The 16,594-nt window shown below is 37.5% G+C and overlaps 1 protein-coding gene across 5 annotated transcripts in view; it reads left to right on the forward strand.

Annotated features, from left to right (window-relative positions):
* PCDH9 (protocadherin 9) overlaps nt 1-16,594 on the forward strand; it is a 685,460-nt gene that overhangs the window by 433,335 nt on the left and 235,531 nt on the right. For 2 of the 5 annotated variants that reach the window (XM_069880494.1, XM_069880505.1), the window contains one exon: nt 1,460-1,661. In XM_069880494.1, coding sequence (XP_069736595.1) covers nt 1,460-1,661 — 202 coding nt within the window. Of the gene's footprint in view, nt 1-1,459; nt 1,662-2,849; nt 3,599-16,594 lie in introns of those variants that run through there. The other 3 variants (XM_069880514.1, XM_069880522.1, XM_069880532.1) reach the window with 2 other exon arrangements.

The raw sequence follows: 16,594 nt of genomic DNA on the forward strand, positions 1-16,594 counted from the left end.
ACACACAGTTATTACTATTAACTTGAGGTTTTCCTCATTTAAAGAGAAAAATCTGAAAAAAAAAGAGTTAACACCAAAAAAAGTAGAGTCAGAGCCTGATGCTTTTCCCATTAACTTCAGGAAAAATTACTTGGATTTGGGACCTGATTTTAACTACTTAAAAACTGGTAGATAGTGGATGATACTTACAGTATCTTCTTGATCTTCTTTTTGCTACTGACTTGGTAGAAATCTGGGATGATTAGCTTAGATATATCCCATAACTTTCAGATGGCTAATATTAATAAGAAAGTAACTATTAACCTAAATGATATTAAGCTTAAGGCAAACTTTGTGAATCTCTTCTTTATTCTAAACCAGTCTAGCTAGCCAGATCTCTCAGACTCCCTGCTGCTGAAACTTATTTCTTGTGGAAAGATGTGCTTAACTTAATTTAAACACTCTCTTGAGATGCTCTTGAACTAGTTGTTTCCGATGCTTCAACAATGCAGTATTTTGATCCATGAGGATCTGCAATATCCTTTCATGAATCTCACAGCCACAGTTTCTAAACAATTCACAGCAGTGGTATTGGCTCTGGAACTCATGGGGACTCACTGTATCATTCTGTGGCCACAATTCACAAAATTGGGTTATTTCTTCAGATGAGAGAAGTTCAAAATCAATAATGGTTAACTAAACTGAGTATACACTGCAGGTTTCTTTTTTTCTTTTGAGATGACTGTGGGGTTTTTTTTAAGATGTTCAGGAAAATTTGTAATTTTGGCTTTCATTCACTGTGCTATTTTGAAGAAAGTATGTTTATTTTTATTTCTCTTGCCAGAGTGATAACTCTTTATTCCATCATTGCATTCTGTAATTCTTTGCTAGGCACTGTTATTTCAGAGATATATTACTAATACTAAATATCCATATTAGTTAGATAAGTGATATCAGTAAAATTTCCTTATAGTTTATGTATTTATATAACTTTCTATCCCTGGAAGATGCCAAAAAATTTTATTGTTTAACTTGGTGCACTTTTTCTTTTCCTGTGTGAGCAGGTAATACAGGTTTTAACATCAGAAAGGTATATTTCTGTCATTTGCTTTTCATAACATAGTTTGCAATGGTTTCTGCTTCTCAGAGAGAGTTTTATAGGTTGTGTTTTTAAAGTTATGAAATATACCTGACTGATTCCTTTGTTATGAAAAACTTACTTCACAGATGAGTATGTGCAGACCTTTGATATTTTGCTCTCCTACCTGCTGTCTTCCCTGGGTTGCTCTAAAAGCAGCAAAAAGAAAACAAAAAAAAAAAAAACTAAACCAAGCAAACATGATAATAACAGTTGCCTCATAAGCATTGCCAGAAAGCTATTTGTATGTCAAAAGTTTTTTTAAAACAAATAAAAAAAAAAGGATACATGAGAAGAGAAAAGAAGAGCACTAATCAGTGTGTCCTGTGCTCTTCTTTGTAGTCCCAGCGCCGTGTTACATTTCACCTCCCTGATGGCTCCCAGGAAAGCTGCAGTGACAGTGGTCTGGGAGACCACGAGCCGGTGGGTGGTGGAACCCTGATCTCACACCCTCTCCCTCTGGTTCAGCCGCAGGATGATTTCTACGACCAGGCTTCACCGGACAAGAGGACTGAAGCTGATGGCAACTCCGATCCCAACTCGGGTGAGTCAGTGCTCTGCTTACCTGAGTTGATTTGGTAACCCAATTACCTTCTTTTTCATCCTTCTGAGCTCTGCAATGGTGGAGGTGTTTTTAAGCTCATGAATGAACATTCAGTCATGATAGCTCATAAAGCTAGGTAAGAAATAATGTAATTTGCCTGAAATGCCCCATGTAATTTGTCAGTTTTCTGTAGAAACAAAAGTATATCCATGAGAAAAAAAAAAAAAACAGCTCCACATAAATTGCACAGTAACTGGGAACAGCTGGGAAGAAGGAGGCTGCCCTATCTGTTAAACTAACCTAGAAAACTGTAAATCAGTGAAGCAGTGAAAAATTGAGATCACCTAAATTTCTGTAACAAGCACACCTATAATTCCCCCTTCTAACAGCAAGAACCACAGGATTTCTTTGTTAGGCTGGAATGGCATGATGTTCTGCTTTTTGGAACCATCAGACATGCATTTTTATAAAAAATTGAAGTATGTGCATTTTATCTGGTTTGGGAATTTCTTGTCTACAATGGATTTAAAGCATTGCAGTGTTTGTGACAGTCAGTACTGAAGTGAGGCCTTAACCAGTACTGCCATTAGTATTTGTCACTGGAATGTGGAGGCTTCGACATCCTGAAAACTGGGAGGGGGGCAGTAATGCTGCCCTTATATTTCTTGTTTTCTGTCTAGAATGTGGAGTCAAAGGTTAAAAGTCTTATCTGTACTCTTGGAAGGCAATTGAACTTCAGTTTTCTTGCATCCCAGGAGTATAGAAATAAGAATTGATTTCTCCTTCCAGCATTTCTCCCTTTTGTGTAGATTTTTAAATTGTCCTAGGACAATTGTCCTGTCTGTACTAGGCCCGTACAGAACAGGAGAGAAGGTGGTCCTGGGGTCTGGTGCATGACATTAAGGTCCATGTTGTCATTTGGGCAGAGGAGGATCTAAGTTTTGGCATTTAAATCACAGTAGATAAGAATTTGAGCTGTGGAATATTTATCTTAGAATATTTTTTTCATAAGTTCTATGGGAGGGCATAGAAGGTGTCTTGGGGGAGAATCCACAAAGAAACAATTTGAAATGCTTTACTGTCATGGAGTCGTATTCTGTTTTCCTTTTCCCTTTTCCTTTTTTCCCTTCCTCTTTTTTTTTTTTAACTTGATATGACACCTGCATTTTATTTTCTTTACTAAAACAGAAATGGTTTTGGAACTATGATCTTAAGCTCTAAATCTGCTGAAACACAAAGATATATAAAATAATAGCAAATACGAATGGATTGACTCTGGAGCAAGAATGTATGTCTGCTTAAGCAAGTGAGGAGCTTAAAGTGGAATTATCCTGTTAATTCTCTAACAACGTATGAGACGTGTGAAAGATTTAACAAGAACAGAGAGGAGTTTTAAGGCAGCATAGTATGTTGGCACTGTCACATTGGCTTCACTAACACTGAATTGCACATCTCTTCAAAATATGACATGAAAATCCTCCAGGAGAGTTAGGAAAATATGTGCTTAGTAAATGTTATACCAAGTTATTAATACTGTGGTTTTGGAAATTTTCTTTCAGGCATTTTGTGCAAATGTATTATATTAATAATGATTAATATGTTCATCCCTAGTACAGAGACTAATAGAATATCAGAGTGAATAAGTTTTCTTAAAAGTTATATGAAATGTTTTAATGTGTCTGTGGTTCCACTTAGTGTAGTCTTTAGGATGGTAATTCATGGTAAATGTATGAAAACAAGCTGTACTGATTATTAGTAAAGTATTGAAGTACAGGTTTTTTTCACTTTTTGTCAGAATGAAATATGAGAGACTTTGAAATAGTGTGGGCTGTATTGCTTCAAATCTCACAAACTAAGAAGGGAATGATCTAGTCATTTCAGTGACAGAAATCATCCCAGGAAAACCCAATGCAGGAAGGGAGTGATGCTGCCCATTAGGTGGATTTGACTTTTATATCTCATTCAATATGAAGTTATTATCTAGATATTTTGCTTCTGGAGGCACATGAGCTGTGAAATGGAGTTTAAAGAAGTTTATGGTTATTTAAGATCCTGTGACAATTTTCAGAACAGAAAAATGCTGTCTGATGATTGGGCAAAATTACTTTGTGGATATTTACATATGTTCATGGTTAAAATATCTGATGTAGTATGATTTTAACATTATATTCTTTGACACTTATAAACTGAATTTCTAGTTCTATTTCAGTGAAATGTTAAAGAGTTGTATTTAACATTAGGAGTAGCTTCATTTTGGTGGTTGTTTAAGGGATTGCTGTTTGTCAAGTTACTTCGGGCATGCTGAGATAAAAGATTACGGAAATGTCCTAGTGGAGACTAGTAGTATTACCGTGTACATGTATTGCTGTCAGTTCTGGATGATAAATGTTACAGAACAACATTTTATTTTTATTTTAAATGTTTCAGTTGAAGAGAAATTGAAGTGCTTATGGGAATATTGTCTAATAATCTCCAAGAATAAAATGTGCACAAAAAATACAGATTTGTCCCACTGTGTTTTTATGAAAGTTCATTTTAAGTACAGGTTTGCTTCAGCTCATGGGAATATGATGTTAATCTTGATAGTAAAGTCCTTGCCTCATGGTGAGAGCAATTTTGGTTAATGGCTTTAATGCTCACAGAATTGTGTGGTTTATTATTGTACACTGTGATGTTGTTTGAATAAAAATGCAGCCATTGTTTCTCAATATTAGTATGTTGCTATTGTAATTCCATTTGAATGGTGACCAAGACCTAAGTCCCTAAAATCTGAAATAGAGAAAAAAAAAAAGAGCTTAAAGTCTTGATGATTTATTATGCAAAGCTATGAGAAACCTTATTGCCATATTTTCTTGCAATAATTACCTTCTACAGAGACACAAGAGCTACAATTACATGATTTAATGAAAGAAACATACACAGTGACAGTACATTCATCTAGGTGATCTTAAAACAGCAATCTCTCACACTGGAGGAAACTGAAATGAAGAGACACCGAACATTAGCATAGTCAGCCACACATTGTCACAGTGATTATGAGGGAAAAGCAACAAGAAAGAAATACGAAGTAAAAAATAAAATTGATGACTTTAATAGTGATGTGTACAGTCCACATTTGGTTTGTATCACTCAAACCAATCCTCTTTATATAGAACCTTCTTTTGTAACCCCTGAGGGTTTCATTCAGCACCCTAAATTTTTTTCCATTTCATCATTGCTAACTGATCACTGTTAACTGATTGTCAGAGGACTATGATATTAAATATTAGTTGTAACTTCCTTATATTTCACTTTTATCTCATTTGCCCCAATATGCTTTGTAAGAATTCTTTGTTCAGTGACCAATAACTCACCACATTTCAAAAAAACATACTACTACAGAGTGATAGCAGTACTGTGGTTTGTTTATGCATTATTAAATAATAATAACAACAAGTAATAAAAATTTACTACGGGATATCTCATTATTCAAGAGTCATGGTTATGATGATTTAATTTTGCAAACAATATTGATTTGTAAGACAAGCCTTGTCTATGTTGCAGCATTTTGTTCCATTTAAACATAGATTAACAATCTTAGCCTTGCTTTGTTGACCATGATTTTACCAGAACCATGGGCCAAGAGAAAGGGGAAGTGGTATGATATAATCTGTCTACATTGTTTGTCACCATGACGACAAATAAAAGAGAAAGATTGCAAATACTGTACTGTTGATAATTTGTAAAAAGCCAAAAAAACCAAAAACCCAACAAACAAACCAAAACAAGGCACATGCCAACAGGGAGATTCTGTAATTTCTTGGAAAGGAATGGCTTTGAATAATCAGAACTGTGCCTTGGTAGGTGGATGCTGACCTCACGTATTCTCTAAAGGGACACTATCTTTTGCATGTATATGGTGTTTATATTACACTTCCTATAAAAACTAAAACAAAATATCCCAAAGGTCAATCAGCTGATTAAAGTTCTTTATCTTTTAGTATATCAGATAAGAGTTTAGAAAACATAAATATTTTTAGGATCTTAAAAAAAAATAGTCACTGTAAAATTTTATTTACTAGTGTGACTTTACAGCCTCTCTTATTACCAAAAATCCTGCTTTTAATCGTTTTAAATATGTTTATCAGGAAGTGCACTTTTAACACAAACATCTTTATCATCAGTTACATTAAAAACATACAGCTGTCTGTTGTATTTTATTGCAAATTATTTCTTCAATGATCAGTCAAAAGAAAATGTTTCTGTTTGCTGGCAGTCAGGTACAGAATGTTATTTTTCATTACTGTAAGTGTGATTTTCATTGACAAAAAAAACCCAACAAATCTTAATGAAGAATTCTTCTTTAATTGTGGTTTAGTAAAGGTTGTCAGGGACTTAAATTTGGATTGGAATTATTAATGTATCCAACAGTTTCATGCAGCAGAGCTGTACGATAGAACTGTATGAAGGAAAAAAGTGCCTCCTAGTGTAAGGAAGGGGAATAAAGCACATTCATGAAAATACTTGATAAATCACATTTTGATAGCTGCAAGCTGTGAATGTGATTCATTTTTCTTCAAAGAGATAAAGAGGAATAGCATATATTTAGAAGAGTGTTAGAATTGCTCTGGGGAGAAAGCCTACTATACACTGTGGATGAATCTATGCAATAATTCCAATGGTTTAAAACCAGACAGAAATATAATATTTATGCCTTCTTATATATGTTTATGAAGCTAAGTAAATGCTTGACTAACTTTTATTAATAACTAGTATCAATATATGTTACGTAACACAAAGTAGTAGCTTTATAAAAACAGGAAGCTGTAGAAAAAAATGTAACAAAAAGACTGTTTTAAAGGTAATTGGTTTTGTTAAATAAAAAGAATGACTTTCAAATTATGTAGAATATTCTATTATGTCCTAAGTTATTAATTAGCAATTCCATATTCTTGGAAGTAGTGTTATAATGCTGTATACCAATAACAGTGATCATGCATAGCATTTTTATTTCCAGTACATTAATAATTGTATGGATAAATGTGGCTGTTAAATACCTGAGTTCCTACATTTTAATAAACTTAATACTATGGTGGTTTAGTCAAGTGATGTCAGGGGTATTAAATCATACTCTAATTCCAGTAATCAGTAGGAACATCTCTGTGGTAGTGGTTTAATTATGATTAAAGTTCAGGGTGATAGCAAGACTGTGTTGTATTACACTTGGTCATGTGATAGGGTCTCATGTGGAGAAGCTAAAAGTCTTTCATGTAAAGAGCTTTGGTTTTACAGTGTCACTATCATTACACCCACTGGGTGATGATGGTTTAACCTTGCGGGCATACCCTCTGCTTAATACTGTCTTTCATTTTGCTGCCTCAAAAGTTTCTTGTCATACTTGACAATATAGAAGTCCAGAACTGAACATCCTAAGGTGTAGAAAGAAATGTTACTTTGTTAATGCTTAGCTCCAGATAAATACCTGTCCATTGGTTTTGTTGTGTTTTAATAATATGAGACTCTGTGTGAACTCAAATAGGAGCATTTGACTTTGAGTCATTTCCTCCATTTCATTAAACACAAGTTCATACCTCACACAGAATCTAACACTGACACATATAGCTACAGGCAAGTAGGAGTAAGAAAAATTAGAGTCACTAAGTTGGTGAATTAGCCTACTGAAGAGCTATACGATTGTCTGAAGTCTGATTTTAATCTTAGACCATACACTTACTTCTTTAAAAGGAGAAATAAAATCTGAGAGACATAAGAGATATTGCTATTTCTACACCTCTCTGCTGCCTCATTGCAATGAGGATTTTAAAATCATCTTGGTTTAGAAAAGCCACTGTGCTACATCTGTTCCTTTTCTACTCTCTTTCCCTCCATACACCAAAGCTAATTGGAGTGTAAATCAGGATGGCATAGCCATTGATTGGGCAGTGAGTGGGGAGCTTGTCCCATCGCTCCTCTAAGATGAATACCCAATATGTCTGATCTTTCTAGCTGCTGCTGCCATCCAAGACAAGAAATTGCAGGTCCTCAGCAGTGAGCTGAGAAGGCTAGATGGGGCATGAAGACTATTTAGACTTGTAAGAAAAAAATGGAAGCATTAGAAAAATGAAAGAAGGGGAAGGCTGCCCATTAAGTGAAATCTGGTGCCAGTGACTGCCACTGGTGCTGATATCTAACAGAGTTTAAAAGTACAGCTGCTTTTGCCAGTGATGCAGGCTAAAACAGACTAATTTAAGGAACTACTAAGAGTTATTTTCTCCTATCAGTGTTATCTTCTCACAAGGCTTTTCTTCTTATCACAGTAAGCCCAAATCTACTGCAGGTTTTTTTGGTTTTTTTTTTCATTTTCAAATCATTATCTAGTTACAAAAGAGTTCTTAAATCAAGCCTGTATTTTAAAATAGTCCAGTGAGTTATTTCTGTTGGTGTTTGTATTGGGTTTATGGGGCAAGAGGCAGCTCAGTCTGGAGGTGGCTGGAGAAGTGACTTTTCTGAGAAGAGACTAGCAGCTGCCCCCAGTAGACAGAAACAGTTTGTGGTGGCTCCAAAACAGACCCAGTACTGCCTAACACTATGCTGCAGATGGGATAAAGAAGTAAGAATGATGTAAGACGAACAACCTGGCAGACATCAAGGTCAGTGAAGAAGGAGGGGAAAGAGGCACCAGAGCAGATTCCTCTGTAGACTGTAGAAAAGACTATAGTGTCCTCTGCAGCCCATGGAGGACTCCACACTGCAGAAGCTAGATATGCTGAAGGAAACTGCAGCCCATGAAGAGCTGACACAGGAGCAGGCTCCTGGCAGGAGAGGAGCCCATGCAGGAGTAGTTGTTCTGGCAGGAACTGTAGCCTATTGGGCAGTCGTGATGGAGCAATTTCTTCCTGAAGGACTGTACCCTGTGGAAAGGACTCAACTAGAGCAGTTTGTGAAGGACCATATCCCTTAGAAGAGAGTCTGTGTTGTAGCAGAGTAACAGTGTGGTGAGGAAGGAGTGGCAGAGACAAAGCATTACCAACTGACTTCAACAGCCATTCCCCATCCCTCTGAGCCATACAGTGGGGTGGTAGGGAAAGGAGGAGACGTAAAGGTAGGGAATGAAGGAGTGAAGTTAAGCCTGGGAGAACAATAGGAAGGGGGAAATTGTTCTTAATTTTTTGTTTGTTTGTTTCTCACAATCCTACTCTATTTTGAGTGGGGAATAAATTAAATTAATCTTCCTCAAATTAGGTTAGTTCAGCCAGTGATGGTCACTGGTGAGTGATCTCCCTGTACTTGTCTCAACTCATGAGCCTTCTTCCTCTGTCTTACTGAGGAATGTGAAAATTAGGGTGATTGGTGGGCACTTAGCAGCCAGCCAAGGTTAACCCACAAGAGTGATAAAGCAGATACTGTATTCACAATCTGAAAGCATTTTTCTTCTGTGTCTAGCTCCTGTCTGTGAGACTGTAGAACCCTTTGTCACCAGGAAGACTTTGACTTTCAGAAGTGTATAGATAGTGTAGAAGTGTGTATCTTCTGCTTGTATCTACACAATATGTTCCAGAATTATTTCTTAATTTAATGATCTTCACTGACAGAGAAACCATATCCCAGTGCTTATTGACTTCAGCTGAATCAGCTTTTCACCTCTTATTTGATAAAATGGATGCTGTGTCTATAGTTTATAATACTAATATTTTAAATGTTACAATATTTTGTTCTTAAGCACTTTTTTCCCTTCCTATTTTCCCCATATCTAGCCAGAATGCAAAGAACAGTGAATTAGTGTGTTCTTTATAACACTCTTATGGATAAACAACATAGTCAATGGTTTAAAATTAAATATTCAAAATAAGAAAAATAAAACATAACTCTTCCAAAACATGGACTTCTTAAAATTCAGTTTCTCTTTATCATTCACTGTTTTGACCAGAGTGGTTACTTTTCCATGCTACATGAGCATGCTCTTTAATAGTAATTTTTAGTACTAGAACAGCGACGGATTTTTCAGTTCTTTAGGGAGTTTCCTTGAGAAGTAAAAGTACAAAAGTACAACTGAATACATATATCTTTAATCATGGTTAGAGATATTAAAAGGGCTTTATTAGCATTCTAGGTGTTCTATCAGATACCTATATTTGAAACAATGCACCTTTTAAAAACGTGATAGTGTGATTATGGCAGCAACACTTCCTTGAGGTATTTGAGGCTGATTTTTCTGAAATTCAAGGAAAGTTATAATTGCCAGCTATGACTCTGTTGCCTTGTGACTAAGATTCATTTTCTGATGTTTCACGTTATGTTTCTAATAGAATTTTAGCAGTGCAACTCTTATTCACAGTGGCAAACATTTAGTTGTTTTAAAGAAAGATTATAGTTGTGAGAATAAAGGTGTCACGTTTAGCATGGAATTGTTGATTTCAGTGTTCCAGTGGTTACAAATTCCGAGTAGAATTAGAATTACTGATGGTTCCAATGAGAGGACTAAATCCATGCAGAAGGAATAACCACAATAAAACAGTACAGATTTGGGCCTGACCAACTAGAAAGCAACTTTGCAGTAAAAGAACTGGGTGGACAACAAACTGACAATGAATCAGAAATATTCCTTTGAAGAAAAGAAAGCAACCTCCTGGATGGCATTAGGAAGGGTGCTGCCAGCAGGTTGGTGGAGACCATTCTCCCCCTCTTCTCTGTGCTGGTTAGGTACAGTTGAAGTGCCAAGTCCAGTGCTAGGCTCCCCAATGCAGAGGGAAATGAAGATATGGAGCAAGTCCAGCAAAGGGCCACCAAGGTGATTAAGGTATTACAGCATTCGTCACATGAGGAGATTCTGAGAGAACTGAGACTGTTCATCCTGGAGAGTAGAAGGCTTGGGAACAATCTTATTAATGTGGGCAAATACTTGGTGGCATAGGGGAAAGAAGAGAAGAGATAGAGCCAGACCTTTCTCAGTGGTATACCAAGCAAAAAAAGAAGGGCCGATTGGCACAAATTGAAATACAAATAAATTCTCTGTAAACGTAAGAAAAAAACAAAACCAAACAAGCTAACTTTCTTACTGTCGGGGTGATAAATTCTGCATCAGGTGTCCCAGAGAGATTGTGGAGTCTCCATGCTTGGATATTTTGAAAACTGATCTCATAGCTCTAGTTGTCCTTGATCTGAGCAGAGAAGCTGGACTAAACAATCTCCAGAAGCCCCTTCCAGCCTCAGTCATTCTGAGATTCTGCAGTCTATGGAAATATGCTGAGGTTACCTACTTATTGTTAGCTATACTCCCTTCTTTTATGTTTGATAAATGAAAATAACTTAAGTACTCAAAGATATTTCTAAACTGATATTGCATGCCAGTGGTTAGGCAGGAGAAGTGAGTTTTAGGTTGAGGTTAATTCAAAAAGAAACTAACACATTTAGGTGACTACTGGCATGAGTGTTGCTGTCATATATGTAAACTATTTATGTATCTATAACTTATTGACGTGTTAGATAGTTTGAGATCCAAAGGTAGTCAACAGAGACCTAAAGTATCATAATTATGTCTAGACACCCATTCAGTTACCAAATGTGTGTTTATTTTGATGGGACAGGTATAGTTTTCCAGACTATATTGATTAGATTGCCATTGTGCATAAGGGAAGATTAGACTCTTAAATTTAGTTGATTCCAACAAATCTGGCCTTTCTTGTGAGCTTAATCTCAACTATTCTTGTTGCTAAGGGCATACTCTTATGTTTTGGGAGACTTAACAATCTTTCTTAGTTACCTGCATGAAACATTTTGCAAAGGAAAAGTGCATTTTTAAGTTTCCTGCCTGATTTTTACAGTACCAATTTGATTTTTTTTGTTGTATAACTGAAGTTAAAACTTCCTACATTTTAAAGCACAGTTCTAAAGAAAGACTTCTAATAACATTGTTATTGTCTAATCAGTTTTTCTTCCTCCAAACAACCACCAAATATTTTCTGGTAAGTAGTATGTCTTATGCCATTTGGAAAAATAGCATATCTTGAAGTGAAAATTTTTCATTTTGACTGTTTCTTTAAGAATGTCCATATGGGACATTCATGGAATCTAGTCACAGGATATCAAAAACTTTGCTAAGCTTTTGCTTTCCAAGAAGGAAATCTAATCCTTTGGTAGAGAAGTGCGTCATCTTAAGAAATACTCATATATACCAGTGTCTTCAGATTTGACCTAGTCTTATCTGAGACTAGGTGCTCCTTCTCTTTGCTTACTTTAAGTACCTGTCTTTTTGTTTTTCTTAGATTTTATTTTTGCTACTTTTTTGTAAATCTAAAGAGAAATACATGCATATGAAGGGAGGTTCCATGAATAAGATATGAAAGTTATTTGTTATATAGGTAATGAATATTCTCTTTTCTTTCAAATATTTACCCTCCCAACAGATGCTTTATGTTTCTGTACATAAACTTGATCTGTTTGTCTTAAACAATAGAAGAAGGGGGAGGAAAGATGAATTAAGTAGGTTGAAAACAAATAAGAAATCATATTTATAGTCTAAAACATATCTAAGTAAACATTCTAGAAATAGGAATAACACTTGAATCTTTTCCTAGTCTAAAACTTTATCTCCTTTCATAATGATCCAGGCAAAGGCATGTTAAAAGAAGATAAGTAGGGAGAATGAAAATTATAGTAGAATACTTATTTGGTTCACTGTGCACAGCATGTTGTTTTTTCTTTGGTTGCAAGGTGAAGGCATGCTTTCTGGCGAGAAGACAGACAGGTGTAACGACATCACAAGTGACTAAACTTAGGAAATATTTACCTTTGACAAGTAAAGAAAAATGTGTGCAAAAACTTTACCAAGCCTGACACCTGGGGTAGTTTTTTAGCTATTTGCAATCTAATTATATAGGTAACTAAAGACATAAATACTGCTTAAACTCTTCAGGAAGGATAGAAAATTTTGCAACTTTGGCAACGAGATTTTATATATAAAAGCCATTCTAAATTAGGTGTTTAAGTTCATCGAGAAAGATTAAATAACTTCTTTCTTTTACTTTATCCTTACCAAACAGTACTGAAATATTTCATTGCATAGCTGCATTTGTGGAAAAATAACATGCAGATAGCTATCGATGACATACTTCACTAACTGGAAAACTATAACATTTTCTAAACTTTATAATCATTAAATATTTTTCAGTCAAAAAAAACCTCATGATGTGCATGTATATCACTTCATATATCCTTCATTTTTGCTTATGTGATATGTTTATAACTGATGTTGCAATGTGATGGAATAATTGACCAGATTGATGTTTAAATTTTACTGAATAAAAGCAAATCTTTTTCTGTTAAGCAGCAATGGTTAATTACTGAATTTGAGGGAAAGCATTTCATTTGTCAAAGCACATAAGATGGTGAAATTTAAAATATATTTAAAATATGCAAACACTTATTTCAGTATTGCCAAAGACTTGTACCAGTATACAGAAAAGCAGAAAAGGCATACAAAATCGGTTTTGTTTTAAGTAGAGAAGCCAATACAATTTGGGTGGTTTGTTGTTTTCTTTTTTTTTAATATATTGGTTTTGGGAAAATCATAGAATCATAGATTGAGTTGGAAGGGACCTTAACGATCACCTAGTTCCACCCTCCCTGCCATGGGCAGGGATACCTTCCACTAAATCCAAGCCCCATCCAACCCGGCCCTGATCACTTCCAAGGATGGGGCATCCACAGTTTCTCTGGACAACTTATTTCAGTATCCCACCATGCTCATAGTGTAGTTTTTCCATATATCATCTGTATTTCAATTGAAAGCCATTACTCCATGCCATATCACATGCCCTTGCAAGAAGCACCTCTCTAGCTTTTTTGTAGACCCTCTTTAGGTACTGAAAGGCTGCTATAAAGCCTCCCTGAAGGTTTCTCTTCTCCAGTCTGAAGAACCCTGGTTCTCTCAGCCTGTCTTCACAGCAGAGGTTCTCCATCCCTCAAATCATCGTCATGGCTCTGGACCGGTCTGAATGTTCCATGCCCTTCTTGTGATGGGGGCTCCAGAGCTGGACACAGTACTCCAAGTGGTGTCTCACAAGAGTGGAGCAAAGGGGAAGAATCTCCCTTGAGCTGCTGGTCAGACTTCTGATGCAGCCCGGGATACTGTTGGCTTTCTGAGCTAAAACTGCATATTCCCAGCTCATGTCCATCTTTTCATCCACCAGTACCTGTAGTTCTTGGCAGGGCTGCTCTCAATTCTTTCATCCCCTAGCCTATATACCTACCAGGGGTTGTCCAGACCCATGCTTAAGACTTTGCCTTCTTGAACTTCATGAGATTCACATAAGCTCACCTCTCAAACATGTCAAGATCCCTTTGGATGGTATCCCTTCCTTTCAGTGTCGACAGTGCTACACAGCTTGGTGTTGTCAGCAGACTTGCTGAGGTGTGCTTAAGCCCACTGTCCATTTGCCTTAGAAAGGTACTAAACAGCATTGATCCCAACACCAACTCCTGAGGAATGCCAGTCTCATCACCAGTCTCCATTTGGACACTGAGCTGTTGACTGCAACCCTTGAGTGCAAGCATCCAGCTAATTCTTTATCTGCTGAGGAGTCTATCCATCAAATCCGTGTCTCTCCAATTTGGACACAAGAATGTCATGCAGGACTGTGTCAAATGCTTTGCATAAGTCCAGGTAGATGACATCAGTTGCTCTTCCCTTATCCACCAATGCTGTAATCCCATCATAAAAGATCACTAAGTTTGTCAGGCATGGTTTGGCCTTAGGGAAAGCATATTGGCTGTGCCATATGACATGTGGCACATTTTCCACATGCCTCAGCAGAGTAGCCAGGAGAAGCTGCTCCATGATTTTGCTGGGCACAGAGGTAAGACTGACTGGCCGGCAGTTCTCTGTCTTCCTTTTTTTCCCCCTTTTAGAAAATGTGGGTTATGCCTCCTATTTTGCAGTCAGTGGGAACTTCACTGGACTAGCACGACTTCTCAAATATGATGGATAGTGGGTTAAGAACTTTAACTGCCAGTTTCCTCAGGACCTGCAGATGCACTTTATCAGGTCCCATGGACTTGTGCACCTTCAGATTCCTTAGATGGTCTTAAACATGATCTCCTCCTATGATGGGTTGTTCTTTGATCTCCTAGACCTTGCTTTTGCCTCCTGTGCCTTGGGCAGTGTGGCTGGAACACTTGCCTGTTAAGACTCAGAAGAAAAAGTTTTTGAGTATCTAAGCCTTCTACATATCCTGGGCAACGAGGTCTCTTGTTTCCTTCTGGAGAGGGCGCACATTGTCCCTAGTCTCCCTTTTATTGCCAACGTAGACACTTGTTGCCCTTGATGTCCCTGGCCAGATTTAATTCATTCAGGTGTTTAACTTTCCACACCTGATCCCTGGATACTTGGATAATTTCTCTGTGTTTCTCCCAGGCTACCTGCCCTTACCTCCAAGTTCTGTAAGTTTCTTTTTTGACTTTAAGTTTGTCCAGGAGTTCCTTGTTCATCTCTGCAGGACTCCTGCTTTTTCAGCCTGACTTCCTCTTTGCTGGGATGCATTGCTGCTCTAAGCTTGGAGGAGGTGATTCTCAAATATTGATCAGTTTTTTGGGGCCCCTCTCCCCTCCAGGGCTTTATCCTATGATACTCTGCTAAGGAGATACCTGAAGAGGCCAAAGTCTGGTTCTTTGAAATCCAGGGGAGTGAGTTTGCTGCGTACCCTCCTTACTGCCCTAAGGTTCTTGAACTCCACTATTTCATGGTCACTGCAGCCCAAACTGCCCTTGAGCTTCACATTTTCTACCAGTCCCTCCTTGTTGGTGAGAACAAAATCCAGCATAACACCTCTCTTTGTTTGCTTCTCTGTCACTTGGAGAAGGAAGTTATCATCAATGTACTCTGGGAGCCTTCTGGATTGCTTATGCCCCGCTGTGCTGTCCCTCCAACAGATATGAAGGTGATTTAAGTCCCCCATGAGACTTATGAACATGAGGCTGCTCCTATCTGTCTATAGAGGGCCTCATTTGCTTAGTATTCCTGGTGAGGTGGCCTGTAGCAGACCTTCACTATAATGTCACCTGTTCCTTCCTTGTAATCTTGACCCATAAGCTCTTGGTCAGCTACTCATCCATCCCCAGGTTGACCTCCATGCATCGCAGCTGTTTATTGACATAGAAGGTGACACCCCTTCCTTATCTCTGCTGTCTGTCCTTCCTAAAGAGGCTGTATCCTTCCCTTCCAACACTCCAGTCATAGGAGCCACAACACTATATCTCCATGACGACAATAAGATCATAGCCTAGCAGGCATGCACACATCTAACTATTCTTGTTTATTATCCATACTATGTGCATTTGCACAGGGGCATTCAAGTTGTGCCCTCAATGAAGCTGACTTACTGGTTAGAATGGCTGGAATTCCTTTGGGCTGTGCTTCAGATGCTCTCCTGCTAAACTACGATCCTTTCCCAGGCACTGGCATCAAACTGGTAGGAGTTGGAGGCATTGATGTTCCCCTCCCCTGGCAACTCTGTTTTAAAGACACGTTCACCAGGTTGGCAGGTCTATCACCAAGGGTGCTTTTCCCCTTCTGTGACAGATGGACCCTAACAGCCCCAGAAGCCCAGGTTTCTCAGAGTGAGTCCCATGGTCTAAGTAGCCAAACCACTTGTATTGCATCAGTCCTGTAATCATTTGTTAATTCACCAGATTTGATTGGCCCTTTCAAATCCTTTCTCTTTGACTGGGATATTACAAAAAAACAAAGTAACAAAAGAGGCTGGTTTTAACTGGTAGTGTTATTGCAAGGCCCTTGAAAACCAGCCACTTACCAATTGTTTGGAGTTTGAATGTGTTCTGGCAAGCATAACATTGTCGTTAACTAATGTGTTGTAGCTACTGTCTTTCAATAAAAATGTGTAGGTGGTTAGTAGTACTGTAGTGTTACCAGCAATTTTAAAGTCATTTGTAGGTTAGCT

The sequence above is a fragment of the Phaenicophaeus curvirostris genome, chromosome 1 (genome assembly GCF_032191515.1).
Source record: "Phaenicophaeus curvirostris isolate KB17595 chromosome 1, BPBGC_Pcur_1.0, whole genome shotgun sequence".
NCBI classification, from domain to species: Eukaryota; Metazoa; Chordata; class Aves; order Cuculiformes; family Cuculidae; genus Phaenicophaeus; species Phaenicophaeus curvirostris.